Source organism: Trachymyrmex cornetzi, unplaced genomic scaffold (assembly GCF_001594075.2).
Source record: "Trachymyrmex cornetzi isolate Tcor2-1 unplaced genomic scaffold, Tcor1.1 scaffold147, whole genome shotgun sequence".
Taxonomy (NCBI): Eukaryota; Metazoa; Arthropoda; class Insecta; order Hymenoptera; family Formicidae; genus Trachymyrmex; species Trachymyrmex cornetzi.
In genome coordinates this window covers 6,647,595-6,669,486 of record NW_017296059.1, presented here as the reverse complement: position 1 = coordinate 6,669,486, position 21,892 = coordinate 6,647,595, and the positions used below count along the sequence as shown (strand labels likewise).

The 21,892-nt window shown below is 35.3% G+C and overlaps 2 protein-coding genes across 3 annotated transcripts; both read right to left on the bottom strand.

Annotated features, from left to right (window-relative positions):
* Positions 1 to 1,117: 1,117 nt before the first annotated feature.
* On the bottom strand, positions 1,118 to 7,994 carry Rab23 (RAS oncogene family member Rab23). Its single transcript, XM_018502096.1, has 7 exons — positions 7,662 to 7,994; positions 7,442 to 7,550; positions 4,049 to 4,170; positions 2,421 to 2,583; positions 2,110 to 2,189; positions 1,840 to 2,033; positions 1,118 to 1,759 (listed from the first exon to the last, which is right to left on the bottom strand). Exons 2-7 carry the CDS (start codon positions 7,472 to 7,474, stop codon positions 1,629 to 1,631), a joined length of 723 nt encoding a protein of 240 aa, XP_018357598.1. The 5' UTR covers positions 7,475 to 7,550; positions 7,662 to 7,994; the 3' UTR covers positions 1,118 to 1,628.
* Positions 7,995 to 10,802: 2,808 nt separating this feature from the next.
* Src42A (Tyrosine-protein kinase Src42A) lies at positions 10,803 to 16,300 on the bottom strand. Of its 2 annotated transcripts, none has more exons than XM_018502338.1 (6): positions 15,766 to 16,300; positions 14,892 to 15,013; positions 14,555 to 14,718; positions 12,057 to 12,393; positions 11,289 to 11,624; positions 10,803 to 11,145 (listed from the first exon to the last, which is right to left on the bottom strand). In XM_018502338.1, exons 1-6 carry the CDS (start codon positions 16,122 to 16,124, stop codon positions 10,937 to 10,939), a joined length of 1,527 nt encoding a protein of 508 aa, XP_018357840.1. In that variant the 5' UTR covers positions 16,125 to 16,300; the 3' UTR covers positions 10,803 to 10,936. The 2 variants fall into 2 exon arrangements, with proteins under 2 accessions (XP_018357840.1, XP_018357841.1); XM_018502339.1 differs by having other exon boundaries at positions 12,066 to 12,393.
* Positions 16,301 to 21,892: the final 5,592 nt, after the last annotated feature.

Here is a 21,892-nt window from a genome sequence, read left to right as displayed (position 1 = left end):
TAAAAAAGTCTGGAATTTTGAAATTTGCTCACAATTTCCTTAAACTGCTCCTATTCCAGATAATTGTTATAATCTTTTAATATTATATCTGAGGTTTTTATAATGAAGTACGTTCAAAACTTGCACACTTTAAACAATTTTAATAAAATAATTAAAATTTATATTTTATACAGTATTTTTATTTGATCGCTCTTTTTTGTAACTGCATTCTTTTTTCCAATACTAATTTATTTTTGTTGACTTGAATTTACACCCAAAATTTTAGTATGCTACTAAGCTTTTTTTGCGTTGTTTTTAATAATATAGACTAGCTTTCTTACAACTCTTAACTTTAAATGTGTTAAAATTTACATATTTTATATTGGAAAGTTTTTCATTTTCATCTGGAAAACCTGGAAAAGTCAGGAAATTAAAAAATTTATTTTCTGTAACAACCCTGAATGTGTACTAATATGATGTACTAATATAGGAACAACCCTGATTTGAATAAACCTTACGAATTTTTCAGAAAAAATTCGTAAAAAATAGCTTAAAAATCAAACTTCTAGACCAGAATCTCCCCTTTTGTTCAAATTTTAATTGTATCTCTCTCTTGAATACGATTAATTTGAATTTCTCTTTATTCCTCGTTTATAGCGCCTCTTCTTAAGATTTCGCTTATCAAAAGTAATTTTACTTTTAGCAAAATGTACAGAGATTTTATTGTGTTCTGTAATATTACAATTAAGTAAAAATACAACATTAGTTATTAAGTAACTTATTGTAACATACTATTGCTTTAGGAAACTGTAGTTCACTTATTTGTTCTTAAGACTCCTATATTCTCATCAACTTGTTTGTTCTTAAGGCTTCTATATTTTCGCTACAGTCAAAATTGAATTATAACGTCAGAAGTGAAATATGTGAAAAAAATTCATATACTTTTTCACTTTTGACGTCGAAATTCAATAGCTACATTACAGAAACAAAAGCCTTAAATCACAATACATGTTGAAATGCATTTTTACCTAATTTCAAAATTTAATTCAAAATGAATTTCAATATTTTATGAAGTTGAGATGGTCTTGAATTATTATATTTTGAAATAATATCGACGCGCTAATCTGTAAATAATAATTATTATTATTGTCATTATTTAACACTACATTTGTATTAAAATCTTAATTTCATAATTTGGTCCTTGAATACAATGCAATTTAAAGATTAATAATTCATTAAACATATATACGATAATATGGCGAGATATTTACAAATTACGCGTCATATTCGTATCACTATTCCCATCCGCATTTTGCGAGTACGCACAGTTGTATATTTTACGATTAATCTTCCATACCTTATAATCTACAACCATTTGGTTAACATTATGAGCATAATTATGGTGATTATTCCTATTGCGTTTAAATTAATGAGTTCCCAAATGTTATGCGTACTGTGTTCTTATACACGAAACCATCGCAGGCCGTTAATTAGAATACAATAAATTTGCACTAACGGACACTGTAAATCACCGTCCGTTTACGCCTTCAGAGAATAAACTATATATATTTACAAGACACCACCCGTACCTTTGACGTCTTCGTGTAACACTCGAAACGCAATGTAATGCTATCTCACGTACACCATTGTTATAAGAGTCTACAAGCGTTCTTTACGAAATTTCGTTTCTTATGACTCTTCGTTTTGCCACCGGGTCGAAGGATTATCGTTCCATTACTGGCGTTACGACCACACATTGACCCGTCCGGACTAAACGCACCTATAAAACAAGAAAAGATATAACTTCATTCATACTGCAGACAAATTACAAATTTTTGCAATACAATTGAGTCTACTTACTGATGACAGAAGGAGATCTAGGTTCTGCAGAATATAATCTCAAATCGTCCTGATAGTCATCGTCGGAGCGACGCATCTCGTGCAAACATCGGGATGCCAAATGTCGGAAGACGCTCATCACGCCGATATCCTCCTTCACAGACGTCCGTAGGAGTTTGCAACCTAAGGTGCGACCGAGCCTTTCGGCTTCGTCCCTGTAATATCAGATGCTTCAGACCTGCAAGTTTTATTTAAAAAAAACTCAATAGAAATGGTTTAACGCATACTCACGCATCGATTACGTTTTGGTCGACAAGATCAATTTTATTTTGCACCAGGACTGTGGGTATTTCTCCACACTCATTCTCGACCTATAAGAGAATATTTTAAGAAAATTATACAGAATGTCTATTGTCTAAGAAAAAAAGTGAATTTTTTAATAATAGAGCTTTTCTGCTATTTTAGAATCGATTTTTCCTAATCAAAGGTGGCAAATAATTTTCATTTATTTTAATAAGCAATAAAAAGTTTTAAGTGAATTAAATTTTAGCAGATTAAATTCATTCCTCTACTAATTTTAAATGAAATTTACAGATTTGTACCTTAAGTTTCCACGAGGGAATAGCATCGAAAGAATCTCTATCAGTCGCTGAATAAGCGAGGACACAGGCATGTGCACCGCGATAATAAGCCGCGGTTATTGCATCGAATTCTTCCTGTCCTGCAGTATCCCATAGCATCAATCTTACATCCTCACCGTCGACTCTGTCAGCACAACATGTATTTATTTACACATTTACTTATTATTTGTCATAATACTATTTAATCAATCACAATCTTAGGAAAAAAATTTATCTTTGGATTTTCTCGAATATTTTACTGTTATCACAAAATTTATAATCTTAATTTTAATACTAATTAATTTTTTGATTATCTATTATGTTCCTAATTTTATTTGTGCGAATGCATATGGGCCTCAAGTTAATTAAAAGTTAAGGGTCAAATTGTTGCAACTGCTATACAAAGGATGATTAATCGTAAGATAGATATTAAACAATGAATCGTATACGAGAAATAAAATCCTTCCAATATATTGACCGACATTACATCGGTAGTTGGTATCAAGAGGGGATACAAGAAGTATCCCACGGTAGCTCACGCTGGCACGATTAAAATCAAGTTTTTCTCAGGCACGTCGCTCTCGAACTTATATACTCGTATGTAGCGGTATATAATGATCAGCATCGAATAATCCGATCAGTAAACACAATTCCCGAATTTAATTTGTACTAACATTCGTCATATGATTTATACATCGACAAAATATGTGAAACATTTACAAATCCTTTTCTGCTCTAAATATCTCATTATTATATCTATATAATATATCTGATTATATTTTAATCCACAATATTCCTGAACAAATAATTCCCCTGAGTTTTAAAGATTTAAAATTAATAAATTAATTACACAATTAGAACAAGAGCCTTTTCCATCAACTTCTGGTTAAGTTAATTAATTTGCAGAAGTGCTAACAACAATTTAATGTATGTATCTTCTAGTCTAGAATTTCTTTTTTTTTTTAAATGAACTATGTGTAGTTCTCACTATGTTTAGTATCACGACAATCGTGATATCTAATTTAGCCTCGATAGTCTAAAGGCTTAGGATGCTCGTACGGAATACAAGAGAGATCCGGGTTCGATTTCCGGCTGAGGTAATATTTTTCGCAATAAATTTATTTACAGTTTTTCAGCATTTTAACATCTTTCTAATATGAGATGCCTAATTGGGCATTAAATTATTAAAAATTGTTTGTCAATTTAATTCAATTCGTGTGATATTATTACAGTAGTTTATAATTTCGTTTATAATTTCAGAAAACCAATTCGGCGTGAATGATTACAAATATGATATATATGCATGCATATATACGCGCGCGCGCGCGCGCGTGTGTGTGTGTGTGTGTGTAATATATATATATATATAATTCACATTGAATTATTTCAGCATTAAAGATTTAGCTTCGACCGATATAGGCATTTCTAGTTCGTATTGATTGTGTTCTCACATATATGGTATAAAATATGATTCTTATTTTTAATTTAATCATCGATTAATTTAACTGAAAATTGGAAGAGACTCTCCCTCTTGCTCTGAATGCCACGTTTGCGTTGAATCAACTTAATTTTGAATTGAAGCGATTCGACACGTTCGAGTGGTTACTTACTCGATCTCACGCTCTAGGAAGTCGACGCCGATCGTCTTCTTGTAGTCCCTGGTATAAGTACCTTTACAAAACCTTTGAATCATCGACGACTTCCCCACGGCGCCGTTGCCCACTATCACCACCTAAGCGAGAGATATTAATATTATTATTTGGAAAATAAAGAATCACACGTAGAATATTTATTGAGTAGTTCTTATTTTATATAAATTAATAACTTATATCGATCGAACCATCGAGAGTCATGGCCCAAATAATTTTGCCAAATATGATCGATAGAACGTTGAGTGAGGAAGTGGGTTAGATATTCAATATAGAATATTATTAATCGAACTATCGAGGGTCATAATTCAAATAATGTACGCAAAGAAGTTACAACCAGAGGAGCGTTGCGTGAGGAAGTAGGTTATATCGATAAAGACATTAATCCACAAAAAAACCGGTCGCCGATGGCAATCTCCACCGACATGGTTTAGGCCGGGCTTTATAATTTAAAGCGACACGGACAGCGATGGAAAGAATCTCAGGAATGCTCGCATACGAAAATATCAAAGTATTTACAGATATTTGAACAGCGATATGATAAAATTGATATCTAATCGGTGCCGAAGATTTTCCTGAACTCCATACATGCATTCTTATCTTGACTTATCCATCCTGATAGTTGTAAATCGCACTAAATCGTATTCTCCACGTTCGACTGGTTTCCAATGTACGGGAAAACGAAAGGATTGCAGGATGTTCTGTCCCGGAAGTTATTAAATATATTTTCTATTTTGTGCGTTTCTCAGCTTCAAAATCGATGGAAACAACGATAGCTTTATTGATATAATTAGCGAATAAACATGTATCACGGTCCGTAAATTGAATAAATTAATAGCGTAACGTTTGTCATTCATTTCAAGTTGGCTTTAGCGGAATTTGTAAAGATATTTGCGATGTAGAGATAGTTGCCCATCCATGATATCCCTGTCAAGGAAATTCTTATCCAAATTCCGAAGGAGATATGATTAAAAGAACATCCAGTAATTCGGGGACGTGCTGTATAAATAATGATAAGAAAAGCATAAATGCGTAGTCTTCGACAACAGACGCGATGAAAACGCGAGTAAGTACCGTTACCGGCAATCGGGAGATGAGCAGAGATCACTGGAGCAGCACCGAACTCGCATATGCTTCCCTTTTTTTGTAGTTACCACTTTAAGAGTGCGGCTGCAATTTAAAAAAAACTTCAATTTCAATATTCTTCCTCTATGAATATTAAGACATTGATTGGAAATAGAATTCATTTTCTTCTACTTTCCAAGTTGATCGAATTTTAAGCTTCAAGGTCCATCATTTAGAGTGTTTTCCTTTTAAAAGACATCGACACAAATGTCGTTTTAGCCTTCTTAATTGGCATTTAATGACTAATAAAACAAAGATAGAATTACACTTCTATTTCCTAAATGGAAAGCAGAATGATGGAACTCGAAGCTTAAAATTTGATCAACTTGAAAAAGTAAGGAGTCTGAATTTTATTTCTAACTCTCCATAATGTTGGACTTTAAAGGCACATCAATTAATTGTGAATTCTAATAGATAAATTTAAATTTGTCAAAAATAAATAAAATGTAATCCCCAGATAGCACAAAGAGTTCAAAAAGAATTCAGTGATTCAATTCTGATTTTCAAATACAAAAAGAATTCTTTTTCTGTAAAATTATGAAAAAAATTCTTATTACATCTAAAAATGAGCTCAGAATTGATGACATACGACTGAATTTTTTTTAAATTCTTTTTAAACTCTCTGTGCCATCTGGAATCCCCAACTTTTATGGCAGTAAAAATTCGTGGTTAAAGCCATTAAACTTTTATAGGTACATTTCAAATTTTTATATAGTCCGGAACAATATAATAAAAATCTGTACTAAAGTTCGAAGACCTGTAGACTGCAGACGAAGAGTGAAAAAACTAATGGAGATTTAATTGCTTTTCAAATTGCGTAAAACTATATTATTTAATTCTTTAATTATATATTTGATGTATGCATTTGCGATTCTCCGTTCAGCTCTCCATGACCAGTTTAATATACGTCAGGTTCTGCCTCGCGTGTTAATCGCGTGTGAAATTTATCGAGTCGATTCTCGGCGAGCATCGCGAATTCTCGAGAACTTGGATAAGTCTTAAGCATTGATGAATCTCGAATTAGCAAAAAACATACGATCAGATAATAAAGTTAACGGCGCGTAAATATCATAACCATCAGATGAACGAACTGATACAGACGTTGCAAGTGAATTAATTTACAACGTAAATGTGACTGGCAGATAATAATTACGAATAAATATCGATAACGTATAATTCCATTATATGTAAATTTAATATCATGAAGAAAGCGAGCGATAATTCCAACTTGTTTTTGAAAGATCATTTTTTTTAGTCAAATTCGACTTATTTTTTTAGCTATGTCGACTATGTCTTTTAAAAGGGAAACACTCTAAATTATGGATTTTAAGCTCGACCCTGGTGAAAATTTTTCTCATAATTTTTATACGAATTGGAACATTTTTCAAAAATACTCAAAAATATTCAGAAAGTTTATATCATCTCTTAAAATTTTTCGTAAATTCTAAAATATTCTGAAATATTTCTCATCCCATAATTTCTAAAAAATATTTTTAAACTTTTTAGATTTTTTATAACATTTCATCAGAAATTATACTCACAAAAAATCTTAGAAATCTTACGATATTTCATAATTAACATATACGAAAAATTCTGAAAAAAGATGTAAATTTTCTGAGAAATGTTCCAATTTGTATAAAAAATGTGAGAAATATGTAAAATTATATAGAAGTTTTGAAAAATTATATGAAAAATTCTGAGAAAAACTTTCACCAGAAGAAGCTTAAAATCTGACCAATTTGGAAAGCGAAAGAAAAGAATGAATTCTATTTCCGATTAATGTCTTAAGTGAAAAAAATTACTAATTGGAAAAGTCTGTGCATGAAAGATGCCTCGTCAAGTCTATCCGCTGAGTTACTCCGGGCAGAAGTCACTCGTCACGTCGAGAGCGAGCATTAAGGAGCGTCTTAGAGCAGATGAATAAAAAAATGAGCGAGGTGCGGCCTCGCCGCGGAAATAATAACTTCGTGTGTAGCAAGACGACGCGCTATAACGAGACGGTCGCTTTCCTTTCCGGCGGAAAATCACGGCGGACGAAGCGCGAATATGAAAAATGCGTCCGCTTCTTTTCGATCACGCTCTATCACGGTCTACTCTCTTGATGCACACAGAACGGAGCAAACGCGTTCGTGGAATTTGGAGAAATCTAGATGGAGAGAAATGAAAAAATTACAGTAAAGTAGAAAACTAGAGGGAACGGAAGTAAGAAACCGGGAGCCTCGCGATTACCTTGAGTGATATCTCGAGCTCTTCCTCTCTCATTCTGACCGTAAAAGGTGATTAACATAATATCCCAGTGCAACGTGAATCCATCCTTCCATCGATCGAGCGTAGATCGCTGTTGGCATGTGAAAATTTTAGCGTTTATTCGAAAGCACCGTGAATATCAGGAGAAAAAAAGAGAGGGATTCTTGCCCTCTCTTTCTCTCTCTCTCTCTCTCTCGTTCACCTTCTCTCTCTTCTCGGTACTGAGTCGATGACTTTGCGCCTCGACCGAGTCATTATTCAGAGCTCCGACACACACGGCGTCGCACCGCGTTTCTTCACGTCGCCCGCGATATATCACTTTCTCGTAGGAAAAGTCTCGTCCGCGAAACGGAACGGAACTCGTACTCGCGAAGGAGAGGAAAGCGCAGTCCTTCCTCGCGCCACGACGAGACACGAGAGTGGTACGATACGGAACGGAACGGAGCACGCATGCACGCACGCATGCACGCACGCACGCAGGCATGCACGCACGCACGCACGAATGCGCGCCGCTGACCACCACTGGCCGACTGAAGAGAACACCTGTATAGCCAGGAGACACCTGTCGCTGACGCGCGCTTGCGGATCTGGTGATTTTATGTATCTAGCGAAACCTGCGAAACGCCATATAAAACACTAGTGCAGCGAAACTCGCGTTCACGCGTTCCTCGCGACTTCAACTTGCCACTCTCCTCGTGTGTTATAAATATTTAGACGCGTACGCGCATTGTGTGTCTATAATTAAATGTACATTGAGAACAAAATTGTTCTTTTCACTGAACTAATTTACCTAGTTCGTCTTTAACTCTTTCAATGAAGAATTATTTAAAAAATTTATTAATTTGAATATGCAATTGGGGCATTACAAGAAATTGTTTATTTGACTAAATTAATTTCGTTTTTATTTCTTCCTCAGGATATACTAATTGCACATATTCAAATTAATAAATCTTTCCTGTTAAGGATAACTTTTGATATATCTTTTGGAAATGCTCCTTTTTAAATATTTATGTACAGAATAATTCTCTTATAATAAAGGTTTTTGAATAATCTCATTTTCATAAACAAAACTGTTGCGTTTATTTTATCAATTATTTCTTACATATCTAAAGTATTTTTATTTTCACTCGCCACAAATTCCTATGATATAATTATTCGATAGAGAAATCGTCTTCCTTTCTAATTACAGAAAAAGAATTTGTTTAAATAAAAATTATAACAGGAATTCCAGTAAACTTTCATCCGTTTTGTGCTTGTAATCGTTGCATTACATTTCATTATTATTATATCTATAATTGATAGTATTTTTTATCTTATTTCTTACAAGTGCAATGTCACAACTTATGATCCTCTTTAGATTTCATGCACACGATTTAATTAATTTTAAATATAAAATGAATTTTAAAATATAAAATTGCTTTAACGTTTTCTCTTATAAATAACATTTTCTTTTACTAAATTACAATTTTTCAGAGAAATGTAAAATAAAGCTTAATTGAAAGAGAAATAGTACTTCTTATATGGGAAGTTGGTCGATGTATCGTTAATCTAAGCCATCTAAGGGATAACGGTATTACAAAGATTTATCGTGCAGATTTACAAAGATTTCTCCAACGATGATACCATCCATAAGCACGCATTTCTTTGAAATTTGCGATCAATTTGGTACTATTAACACAGCTCTGATTTCAGAACAGAAGATGGATGCTAGAGTGATGTGCATACATACGCTCTCATATACATATATATCCTTACCGCGCACGTATTTCAAGATGTTTTGTACGATTTGCATCAAATCCCTAGGCTTATTTTCTGATGAAATTAGAGTCGATCTTTTGACAAAAGTCTTTCAATTAAAATACCTTGATAAAATTATCTCGAATCTTTGTATCAATAAAACATTTATTGTAAAATTGCACAAATTGTTTTGAAAGATAACTTCCAGTAATATTTCAATCATGGAAAAATCAACTCTAAATTCATAGAAAAATCAATAGACAAAAAGGAATGGCGATGACTTTGGCACATTCCGTATATGTGTTAAATGGATCAAAATATTGCTAAAATATCTATATAATTTTACATCATTTACCGTTATGGAGTCATACATTTATAAAGTATATATCTAACATTATCGACTTATTTTATTTTTTCGCGTAATAATTATTCTCAAGTTTGAGTCATTCACAAACGTGAAAAATCGCGATAAATGAGTATAATAAAACATTAGGGACGATATATAAAAATATATAAAAATGACGAATTTGATAACATGAATATATCCGAATGATTAACGAAGATGACGTAATTCGTGATATACATTCTCTTCTCATAGTACTTAAAGATACAATGGTAAACTGGATGTTTCGTGCCTTCATAGCAAATATCGTACATTTCTCATGCATAGATAGATGCATACTCTCACGCATATACTTCCAAAATGTGATCTTACACGTTATAAGTAACAAGTATATCTTAGAAAACGTTAGCTGGCAGTTTGTGTCAGTATTTGTCGCGTTTTGTGACAAACAGACGAGATAGACGAAAAAAATATAATATCGTTCGACACAATCACTACAGGACAGTCTTCCGCATTATCTAGGACGGACCGGATTATAGCTCCCCCGATCTTCGCACACGGCCTGCGAAATCATTTCGACGACTTCTGTATATTCGTTTCGCGGAAGTACGTCGTAATTAAATTCGTGTTACGCTCGAGTGAGAAGAAAGAAGGAAAAATTATATATTTATGGTCCGTCGTTTCGTCTCTCACATTGTCGGTTCAATTTTCAAGAGATCGATTTTTCATCGTATCATATATATATGTATATATATTCACTACACACATATATATATATATATATATATATGTAGTGTGTATGTATGGAAATTGTAATACAGGAAGTACAACTTATATTGTACACAAATATATTACATCGTTACTACTACCATCATCATCACTCGGAATTATCACCCTGATGATCGAGGTCTACCTAACTGACACTTATAAACGATTTTACAAAGGCCATTTAACGTCTACGTGTACAACATCCTTACTGCGGTCTAAAACGATATCTAAAACTTCGTCGCCGCTCCTGGTAAAGCTATCAAAATGCCAATGTACGTTTGTCAAGTCATACAGATAAAAATGTACAAATATTCTTCAAGATTTATGGCAGACAGAATGTGCGAAGACGAGAATGTAAAAGGAAAGAAAAAAAACGTATAGAGAGAGAAAAAGAGACGGAGGAAAAAAGAAAACTTTACCGTCAAATAAAACTATACTATTGATCGTTCGCAAAATGATCATAGTCATTCGAGTATAAAAGTTGCGATACTTTTCCAAAAGTATCGCGAAAACTAGTGTCACAAATAGATCAATGAAGAAGATCGTAACGATCGCCGTCGACGAAGTGACGGTACAGTTACCGGATCTCTTAATGGAGCAATATGGAAGAAGAATTCGAAATCCTCTATTCAATACGCAGACGCTTCCTTGTACTCGGAACCTTCCATAGTGAAAAAGTCCTCAAGTTTCCACTGAAGCGTCTCGAAAGTCGGTCTTTTCATAGGATCCTTGTTCCAGCATTCCAGCATGATATTATAAAGTGTGTCGGGACAGCCGGGTGGACTTGGCATTCTATAGCCATGCTCCACCTGATGAAGAACCTCAGCATTTGTCATACCTAAAGAATAAAATGCATTTTTATGTTATTAATTTAATCGCACATACGTTAAAAATGATTAAAAATGACTTTATGTAATTTTAATTAAAAATTTAAAAGTTAAATATAGCAATACAAGATTATTTTTATTTTTAAAATCTCACCTGGATAGGGTATTCTACCGTATGTGACCAATTCGGTAAGGAGAATTCCAAACGACCATACGTCGGATTTAATACTGAATTTGCTGTAGTTGGCGGCTTCAGGAGCGGTCCATTTAATAGGGAAGCGCGCCCCTATTCTAGCCTCGTACTCATCCTCTTTGATAAGCCTAGCCAAACCAAAGTCCGCGATCTTAACGACATTTCCGTCTGCTACGAGAACATTACGGGCGGCCAAGTCTCGATGAATATAATTCTGCGACTCTAAATACGCCATACCGGCAGCTATTTGCGCAGCCATGTCGATTAGTTGCTGTAGTTTTAGGCCTCTACCTTTTCCTAAAAGATCATACATGATTGCTACAACGGTAATGTAACGAAAAGATACGACAGCAGAAATAAGCTTTATCGATTTTGTAGTAGTATTTTGAGATGACACCTTGAAGAATTAATGAGCAAATAAAATATGCAACTAGACTGAGAAATATATCTGTTCTTTTATTTAAAGAGCAGAAAACTGGAAACTTTTTAGAGCAAAATGCTTCTAAATCTTTAGATTTTTAGCGAAAACATTACCAAACAATATAATGTTAAAGTGTTGACAATATAAGTTAAAGAAGATAAAAAGTAGAAATATATTCGATCAATCTTTTAATTTAAAATACTGGCACATATTTTTAAACAAAAATATTCGTGAATATCCTTTGATTATTTAAGAAGCTTTTATCACACAATATAGTGATAAAAGGGCCAGTAAGAATAAAATCGTACCTTGCATACCTTGTAAATATTCTAGAAGACTGCCATTCCTCATCAATTCTGTAATGATATAGATCGGTTCCTCCATCGTGCACACAGCGTACAACTGAATTAGTTTAGCGTGTCGGAGTTTCTTCATAATCTGCGCCTCGGCAAGGAAGTCCTTCGGGTCCATGGTGCCCGGCTTGAGCGTCTTTATCGCCACTGGGGTAGTGTTGTTCCACAAACCTTCCCACACTTCGCCAAATTGGCCCTGTCCCAACTTCCTCAGGAATTTCAGCGATGAACGATCGATTTCCCATTGGTCCCGCGTACGGTGACTAAGGCCTTCCGTTACGGGTTTCTCAACCTGTTGAACAAAGCCAGACTCGGAATCAGCCGTCGTCGACAAGGGGACAGACACGCGAGACTCGATTTTGTGCAAGGAAGGTGTTTGATCGGCTGCATTAATGGCGAACTATATTTCGTTTCGTCTCCTTTATGAGAACAAATTCTATAGCTAAGCGTAAGAGACAATGTTCTACGCAGTGTAAAAAAAATGAGAGCGCTAGCGCTTAACTTCCCTTGTTCGCGGATACAAACCTACTTTGCTCCATGTCCTGCAATCGTGTAAGAACCCCAATAACGATCCCGGACGGTAAACATGATCGCGAGATCGTTCCAACAGATATTTAGAATTTTAGGAGAAAGACGAAGAGGAAAATGAAATAACGAGCGACACAATATGCAGAATGTCTCAAATATGTCGCAATTAGAAAAAAAAACATGCCGCGAATCTCAGAAATACGCGGTATACGCGTACATACATGATCTAAACGGGATATCATGCACATATATACTCGTTCACGCTCTTCGTTCGCCTCTTGAATAACGGATGAGATATGTAGGAACGTTTTTGGGACATCCTGTATATAGATAGATTTCGAGCACACATACATTCGAGCCGATTCTCGCTTTCGCGTTCAATACTCATATAAATTTATACATACGTATAAAAAAAGAGTTCGTATGTAAATTGTTATTCACAAACGAGAGCGCGATATTTCGCGGTGAAACGCAAGTGTCGTTTCCTTGCTTGTGTGTGCTGCCAATCTCGGTTCTTTATATTTACCTATATATATTACACCTCTCGCGAGATGTCTACTATGCTAGATGAATTGGTGTATGAGATAAGTTGTTGTAAATATGAAATTACATCGAATGTACAGAGCTTTTATACGAGATATCTCTAAGTGAATGACAATCTACTGCTTTTGAAACATAATCCCATATAGAACGGGCTTGTGCTGTATATACAGGCCAGACATAATGAAATATAAAAGCGTTTTACGTCGAGAAAAAGGAATCGAAAAAACGTGTTATGGCGTATATTAGGACATTCAATTTACCAAGAAAATCCACCGGGAAGTAGGGCAAGCAATAAACAGACAAACAAACACAATCTATTCAGACATCGAACTTCGCAACAAGTGCTTATCAATGCTTCTAAAAAACCGATCTCTTTTTTTTTTCAATAAGTAATATAAATTAGATATAAATATACCTCGTTTGCTGTGACATTAAGTTTCATCTAATCGATCTCCCTACTCGCGATTTTTCAAAAATAAACCAACTGAATTAGAAAATTACAGATGTAATCGATGTAATTGATATGTTGTAAATGTTTTGTACTCGGAACGATATCTCGACGATCTAAAGTATTGTGCATTAGTAGCAATAATGCTTATAATAACGAAATAATAGAGGTAATAACAAAGAAAGAAAAAAAGATTAATTATTAGTATTAATAGCAACAATATTTTCTATAATAACATAACAGTAATAATATACTTTGGTTGATCGAGTTTGTCACCATCATCGTAATTAGGGCGAATAATCAGCGTATCGATCGGCATCGTTGCAAGTGTTGGAGTTTAGACAGTATTATATGTATATGATACTGGTAGGAAATAAACATAAAGCCAGTTTATGTAAATATTCATCAATATAATCCCAATTGACTTCCGCTGCTATTTGTTGCGTGGGAATATGTATGTGTAATTTTAAAAAGATTTCTATGACCATATTATTTATAGTCGTTCCTTCTCATCACACGTTTTAATTGAGATCATTCATCTAATGCAATTCCATATTTCAATGACAACAAATTTCCGCTAAACGCAGTCTCATTCACGGAAATAAACAAAAACACAGTAGATAACATTATAACGCAAATTCTCCGTTAGTATCGTCTCATTATTAATAAAGACCTGCCTAACTCAGCGATAAATGAAACTTTGTCGCCGAGGTGACGTATGGCGCGTTAAGTATATGACGTATTTACTTCGACGAATCTCTGTCTAAACTCCCCCTCGTCAAATCTAATAACACGCGATTCTTACGACTGTTGTAGCAGCGGCGAATGATAATACGGCGATTATTATCTACCTATCAATTATTACCGTTAATATACTGAGAAAAGGAATCGTTATTTTATACTGAGAACCGTATCGGTCACTCGTAGAACTTACCTGCACGCAAGGCTTGCACAAATTAACACACAGGCCATCCGCGTCTTTGCTGTAATGCTCCACAAGATCCTGCAAATTTCTGAACGTGGTTCGCCTGGCGATGAAAAAGCCACCCTCGTCCAATTGACGAATACGGTAATGTTTCACCGTGTCGCCATCACGCACTACAACAATCATCGATATATATTCCACTTTGGCGCTTTAATGGCCTCGCAATTTTGCATACAGATCGCACGCTACCGCACGATCCCGCCCGATCATTATTCATTTATTTGTTATCGTACTGTCGGTGTTACGACCACGACCGGTAGTTTCTATTATCGTTCTATGACGTTACCTGAAAGGGAGTAATCATTGTGTCGGCTCTCGGAGTCTCTTATCAGAAACGCGCCGTGATCGTTTTCCGGCAGTAGCAATTTTTTCTCAGCCTCGATTCGCTTAATCTTCCTGAAATACCATCTGTAAATGCAAATTAGCGTTACAACTTTTACAGATTTGCTCTTCCACTTACTAATCGCCAAGATTCTTTGTTGCGAATCAATCTCTGACTTATTTCGTAGACTAGATCATGATCAGCACGACGAATTTTTGCCTGCCGATTATAACAAATTATTAATATCGTACATAATTTTTAGTCCTTTCCAGCGAGAGATACAGTGTAACATAGTGATCATTTCATCTTTGTTTAACATTAATAAACAACAAGGCTGTAATGATTCACTGTGTTGTCCGTCTCTTGCTGCAAAGTATCCTTTATTATTAAATATCAAAGATTTCATTTGATGGAATGGCTATGTGTTCTCGCTTTAATCCGAGCATTAATTTTTGAAAGTTTCTATCAAGTTTTATTTGTATTCCATTTAGGTCCACCAATGTAAGATTAACTTTAATCTCGGTTTATAACTTTAATCTCGGTTTAACTTGCTGTTTATCTTTTCCCTATTTCTAGAATTAGCAGAAGGCCTCAACATCTGAGGTTGCTTTCCTTTTAGGGGAGACACAAATGTCGTTTTATCTTTGTTTATTGCATTCCAAGGAAGATAGAACGATGTTTGCGTCTTTCTAAAAGGTAAACAACCTGAATTATTATCCGCGTCCACCTGGTGTGCAGGAACCATCCAAATAAAGGTCAAAGATCAGCAATATCGGCTTTGATTAAACAGATAAAAATTATCACGCCTAGTCCAATTTAAAACGGCAAAGCCACTCACGGTTCTGCCTCGATTGATTTCAATTTGGCGACGTAATTGCTGGGAATGTAGCCCTCCTGCCTGGTCCTTTTACTCTTGGCCAGCCACCAGTCTCCCTGCGTGTCATTGATAATCTCCAAGTGTTCTCCCTTCTTAAAACTCAAATCCTCGTCGGTGCGAGCGTCGTAATCGTACAAAGCAACAAATATCTTCGCCGTCGTAACGTCCATGTCTGGGATCTGCGGAATCGGCCTGATGGGATCCGGCGGCGGCGTCGGCACCGGGCTGACCTGCGACGCGACCGCCTCTATGCTGGGATTGCCGATCCTGTCCGGCTTCTCCTTCTCCACGTCCGTCGGGCTGCTGAAGCAGTTCCCCATGTTTTGGCCGTTTGAGTCTATCCAACTACGATTTACGATCCTCTCGAACGATCTTCAAATCACGCCACTGCCGTTGTCCACAAGACGAGTCCACCTTCTCACATTTAACGATCACTATATCAAAGTCGCACTGGAGCAACCCGTTTAAAGTTCACAGTCTTATATATAGACACGCAAATCGCCGGATGCGTAGGCGTTAAAAATCAAGAACGAGTCATACGCGAACCTTCGGTGCCGCGTCACGTTAATCCGATTAATCGTTCGTGTGGTTCATTACCTGGGAAAAAGAGTAGAAGGGTCCACACGCGGGTATCAGCAAGACCGAAGTTGAGATCTGTCAGCTGTGCCGACGCCCGGAGGACAAGAGATCGAGGATACACAGGACGGGCGGGACCTCGTCGGCTGGATGGAAGCGAGCCGTACCGGGAGGATTACATCCGTGTAGAGAAGTCGCGAGGCGGTGTCGCGCATTCTCCGGATATCCCGGAGCCCTGGGACGACGCTCGGCTGCACCTGCGGACTGCCTGCCGCATCGCCACGGGAGAACGACGTGTCCTGTCCTCCTCCAGATTAGTCTAGATTACTCCAGATTATCAAGAGGACAACGACGTTGAGCCTGATTCTCTGGCACGACGGTTCTATCAGGATTCGTCTCGATTATCTTATCCCCGAGACACGACCAGATATGACGGTCCAGCGGAGGAACGCGGCGATAGAAGACGCGCGCGCGATCAGCCTCTCACCTCGATAGAGCTTAGAAAGTAGGCGAGTCGCCAGGCGCCGTCGCCATTGCAGCGGTCACGGATCCGTCAAAAAGGCTCACCGTGCGTATCCGTTTTCGCATGCGCGCGGCGCGCGCTGCCCATCGACGAGATCTGGCCTGGCCTTCCTCCTCGTATATACGCGACACACGCCCAATTTCCCGTCGACGATCGGCGGTTCATCCGATCGCGACGCGACGACGACGATGTTGCTACCGCGGCAAACCACGATCCCGATACCTCAGGCCCGACCTGTCCCCGGTATTCTCATCGTTCGCGCACACCGCGCTTGCGAGAACGCGACGGAACGCGCCAGACGTATTTCTGAACGTCTCACGTTCGAACCATTCGCATCGCACACCAGCTTGTCGTAACTCGTAACTCGTACGATCTAATCCCGGCGGAGAAAGTCACGATTCGGAGCGCGAGTGACTCGCGCTCGCCGCTCGGAGTACTCGGACGCGCCTCTCGATTGTCTCGATTCTTGTCTGTTCTTGTCAGTCTTGTCGTCGCCGCGACGCGCCTAACCTCTGGCGGATTCTCGAAACGACTCATTCGCGAAGTAGCGCCTGTACTGTCCGCAGCGCTCGTTCGGTAAAGAATTCCTTCGTTTATTTTGAAAAAAAGTTATGTGCAGCTATATATTATCCCAAGCAGAACAACAAGTCACGATAACGTCAAAATGACGTTAAAATGAATCGGAAATGATTGAAGAAAATGACTTTTGATGATCATTTTGAAGTCATTTTGACATCATTTTGATATCATGACTTGTTGTTTTGCTTGGAAATTAATAATTATAGAAACACATCGAGTCAAGAGAAAATCAAAATGACTTTATTTTGACATCATGAAAGTCAAAATGTTGATTTTGTATAAAGTCATTTTGATTTTTAGCGGAATTATATGTTTATTTTGGGTAAATATTTAATTTATACATGTTGTCCCGTAAGTTTTTGCCAAGCGCTTTTGTGTTGATAGAGCGGATTAAACTGAGTCGAAAAGTCTTTTACCATTTTGCAATTTTCGCAATAATTAACAAGATATCAATTACTAAAAATTGCCTAATATTGATCTTCAATAATTTTTTACCCAAATACTATCAACTTTACAGAAAACTACAAGAGACAAAAATCATTTATTTTCTTCTCATAGAACTCTAAGAATTTTTTCAGAATTTTTTATTAACTTTTAAGTACTGCATTTTCTTATTTCTATCAATATTTTATTATGAGGAATACGGTATTAAAAAATTTTGAAAAAATTCTGAAAAAGTTCTCAGAACTCTTTGAGAAGAAAATATACATTTTTGTCTCTCGCTGTTTTTCTGTAAAGTTGATAGTATTTGAGTAAAAAATTATTGAAAACCAATATTCAGTAATTTTTTTAGTAATTAATATCTCGTTAACTATATATTGCGAAAACTGCAAAATGGTAGAGGACTTTTCGATTCAGTTTATGATCCGCTTTATCAAAACTTACGGGACACCCTGTATAATGTCCCTTTGATTTTCTTGTAATTTTGTAAATTTTTGAGCGACGATTTTCCTTTTCGGAATATATTTGTAGCAGTCGAGCACATGCAAATGTAATTAATTAAGAACTTCTGGCAAAACACAAAAACAGTAATATTACATCAATTAATATTCCCTACTCGACAATATAAATGTAATGTAACACATGTTGTACATATAACAGTTGCATAATTGTTGGGAAATTATAATACTGACATAAATTAATGTTATATTACTGTTTATGCTCTGCAAGTTGGCGTTTATTTCAACTTTGACAATCGCTTATATTTTCTATAACAATTATATAACTTTTTAATGTTTCTAAGCTCAATCCACCTCCGTTTATATTATAAGTAGAATTCTGATCTAGAAAAAGAAAGAGAAAGGAAACGCATTATTATCGCCTGTTGAAATGGAATAATATTGGAGTTAAATTTCTGATAAGGATGTCTCATATTATAGTCTACCTCCTCTCATGCACATATCATTTGATATATTTGCTTACTTCTCAGTAAACTTTACACTAACAAGATCTCGATCAAGCCAGAAAAATACAACTACAATCGGTTACAATCACCGTAAGATGATCGCCTGTGCTTATTATTGGGCGAGAGAAAAGATGGTCCTTGACGTCGACACCGAAATGTTGCGATCGATAAGAACTACATTATTATTTTACCAAAGCGCGACAATCTGTTATTTTATCTCTGTATTAATTGCTTTATCGAAACTCTTTATCATCGTCGACGCGAGAACCACCGGGATGCTTTTCTATGCCACCCTTATAAATTATATATACAATGAACAAGGCAATGATATATATTTACATATCCTTGCCATTCACTATTTTCTATGATATTCGCTGCTCGCAATTTTATCTATGGATTCGAGCTAGGATTTGTTCCTCGAATAAACTTCAACGTTCGATTTATCATTTAATTATCGTCTCGACATTCTACTTTATTTCTCAAAAAGAAAACATCGACAAAATGTATTTAACAACGGTTACAGTCGTTCTCGTTAAACAAGAGGCGCGATTGCTCTCGCCATCGTTCTGTACAATATATGTCTTGCAACGTCTCTGTTTAAAAGACGCATCTAGCTAATCGATCTCGCGAATTGCGAAAAAGTACACGAATTCAATATTCACTGTCACGTCGGCCTATTGGAATATACAACATTTCGGTCTCGATAAAAGAATAGGAAATAACTTGACCGCTGCAAATTCATATGTAATTCATTATAATCGAAAATAATTGAGAAAATTTAATTTACAATTATTCAAGTTAAAAAAGGAACCAAGATTTAAAAAAGGATTCTTTCCTTTTTATTGATTTTACGAACATAATAAGCGCATAAATTACATAATATCGCATGTTTGTTATAAAAAAAGAAATTTTAATCATAAAAAGTTTCTTGGAGAAAAGTAGATAAAATTTTTTAAATAACGTATTTTTAAAAATTTTGAATGTCTTCGTGAAAAAATTTTGGTGTTCTCTCGAATAAACGTGAAGAAATTTGATTAAAATTGTTTGTAAGAACACTCGTTCCTCTAAAAAAAAAAAAAAAGGATAAGACAAAATATATAATAAATTAGATACAAAGTGACTATCGAAATGTTTCTCTTTTCTAATCGAAATTAAATGTGCAATTATTAGCTTTTGATTGCTATATGCGTATATATGATTATCCAATTTCTCCGCTAGAAAATGACAATTAAAAATAATCTCTCTTTATACGTACAGCGACTTTTTTATATACCGCATTACATCCTACAAAGTTAATTTATATTTTGAGGAGTGAAAGCTGCCTTCCTCTAATTCACGGTAAGAAAGACGCAAACGATAACGAAGGTTCTCTTACTTTCAACACTTTAATCATGCGAAATTTGATTTGATTAAAATGTTTACCGAATATTGAATGTAGTAAATTAATAACGTGAATTTCATCTTTTGCGAATATAAAGCAATGGAGAATTATAACTCTTTAAACAATTCTACAAAGAAGATTTTTAATGTTGCAATGTTTACAAATCACAAGAAATTAATATTTAAATTATTTGTAATATTAATATTATAAAAAGATAATATATTAATAATGCATTGATTTATTTTATAAAAGCTTATGTATACATATAAGCTTATAAGCAATTTTCTTCTTTATTCTGGATTTCATCTCTGATATATTTGACTTGTAATAAAAAAATCACTATGCAAAAAGAGAAGGACTGTATTTGTAGATGTACTATATTTTATTTTCCTTGTGAAACAGGATAATCTTAATTGCTTCATAAAGAAAAAGACAGAAAGAATTTCACAAATCGTACATCACGAATACGGTAAACCATAAATAAAATATTCGCTGGTGAAAAATCAGAGATCTCCCAATCATTTGCGTAATTCTTCCGCGCGATTTATGTGGAGCATCTTTAGAAAAATAAAGGAAAACGCGAATTGTCACGTTTGTTTGCTTTAAAATGGGCATTAACCTTGCGGCTAGTTAGTAAATTACGCACGATAATATTTTCTCGCACGACGTATTAATAGAATCGATTAAATCTATGACGTGTCTACTATCCAGAAATAGTTATTTTGTAATAATAATAATTACTCTTTTTTTATAGTCTATCAAAATATTCATCACAGTGCTACGGACACAAAGATTGTGTTCTGGTTTATGTATATATACATATATATGTGTAAATAATCATTTTTTTTACTCCCGGGAAAAATCGACGAGTTTCGGTCGCTCGCGTTCATTTTCGCGTTTCGAATCGCAAGGAAGAAAATAAAACTAATCACAATCACGCAAATCACAAAAATCACATTTTCCGGGAAAAGAATTTTGATTTCTTTCTCTCTCGGGCTTTTCTTTTCTCCTTGTTAGAAATTACAATGATTCGTTGTAGAACCATGAAATAACGCATGAATAACTTTGTACTTTCATTGCACATATCATTCAATCACAACACGTTTTGATATCTCTCGATTTTATCTTCCATTGGAACGCGAGACCGAATTCGTCGACGTTTTTCCACGCTCATATCACTTTTTTTTCGTTTAAACGTAGAGTGCTACACACACAATGGCAGTATATATATCATCCTGCTTAAAAACTCTTACTCAACTTATTCTCTACGCGTGACTATATTTACAGCAATAAGTTGAGAAAAATGGCCTCTCAACGAGATCGTCCAGCTTGCGATAAACTCCATAAATGAAATGATTGCCAGCATTAATACATGCACTATAGCAATAATTACAATAGATGCATAGGACAAAGAAAGTAATTCGAATTCCTAATGCGAGTTTCAAGTCGATTGATTTTTCATTTTCATGATTATTGGACACTAGATCGAAAATAGAAAGACTAACTGATTTAATTTAATAGAATTTTCGAATTATATAAATATAGTATGTATATATATAAATATATATATATATATTGCTATTATATAATACAGAAACGAATTTAAAACGAAAAACTGCATGAA

What these genes read in the sequence shown, in the direction of transcription:
- Rab23 (XM_018502096.1), bottom strand. Translation starts at nt 7,474, where the DNA reads ATGAGAGAGGAAGAGCTCGAGATATCACTCAAG. An exon ending in TTCCTAGAGCGTGAGATCGA is followed by an intron (nt 2,584 to 4,048) that starts GTAAGTAACCAC and finishes TTGTGCTGACAG; the next exon opens with AGTCGACGGTGAGGATGTAA. An exon ending in GACCAAAACGTAATCGATGC is followed by an intron (nt 2,034 to 2,109) that starts GTGAGTATGCGT and finishes CTGATATTACAG; the next exon opens with GGACGAAGCCGAAAGGCTCG.
- Src42A (XM_018502338.1), bottom strand. Translation starts at nt 16,124, where the DNA reads ATGGGGAACTGCTTCAGCAGCCCGACGGACGTGGAGAAGGAGAAGCCG. An exon ending in TGTGCAAGCCTTGCGTGCAG is followed by an intron (nt 12,394 to 14,554) that starts GTAAGTTCTACG and finishes TTTGTTCAACAG; the next exon opens with GTTGAGAAACCCGTAACGGA. An exon ending in ATATTTACAAGGTATGCAAG is followed by an intron (nt 11,625 to 12,056) that starts GTACGATTTTAT and finishes ATGATCTTTTAG; the next exon opens with GAAAAGGTAGAGGCCTAAAA.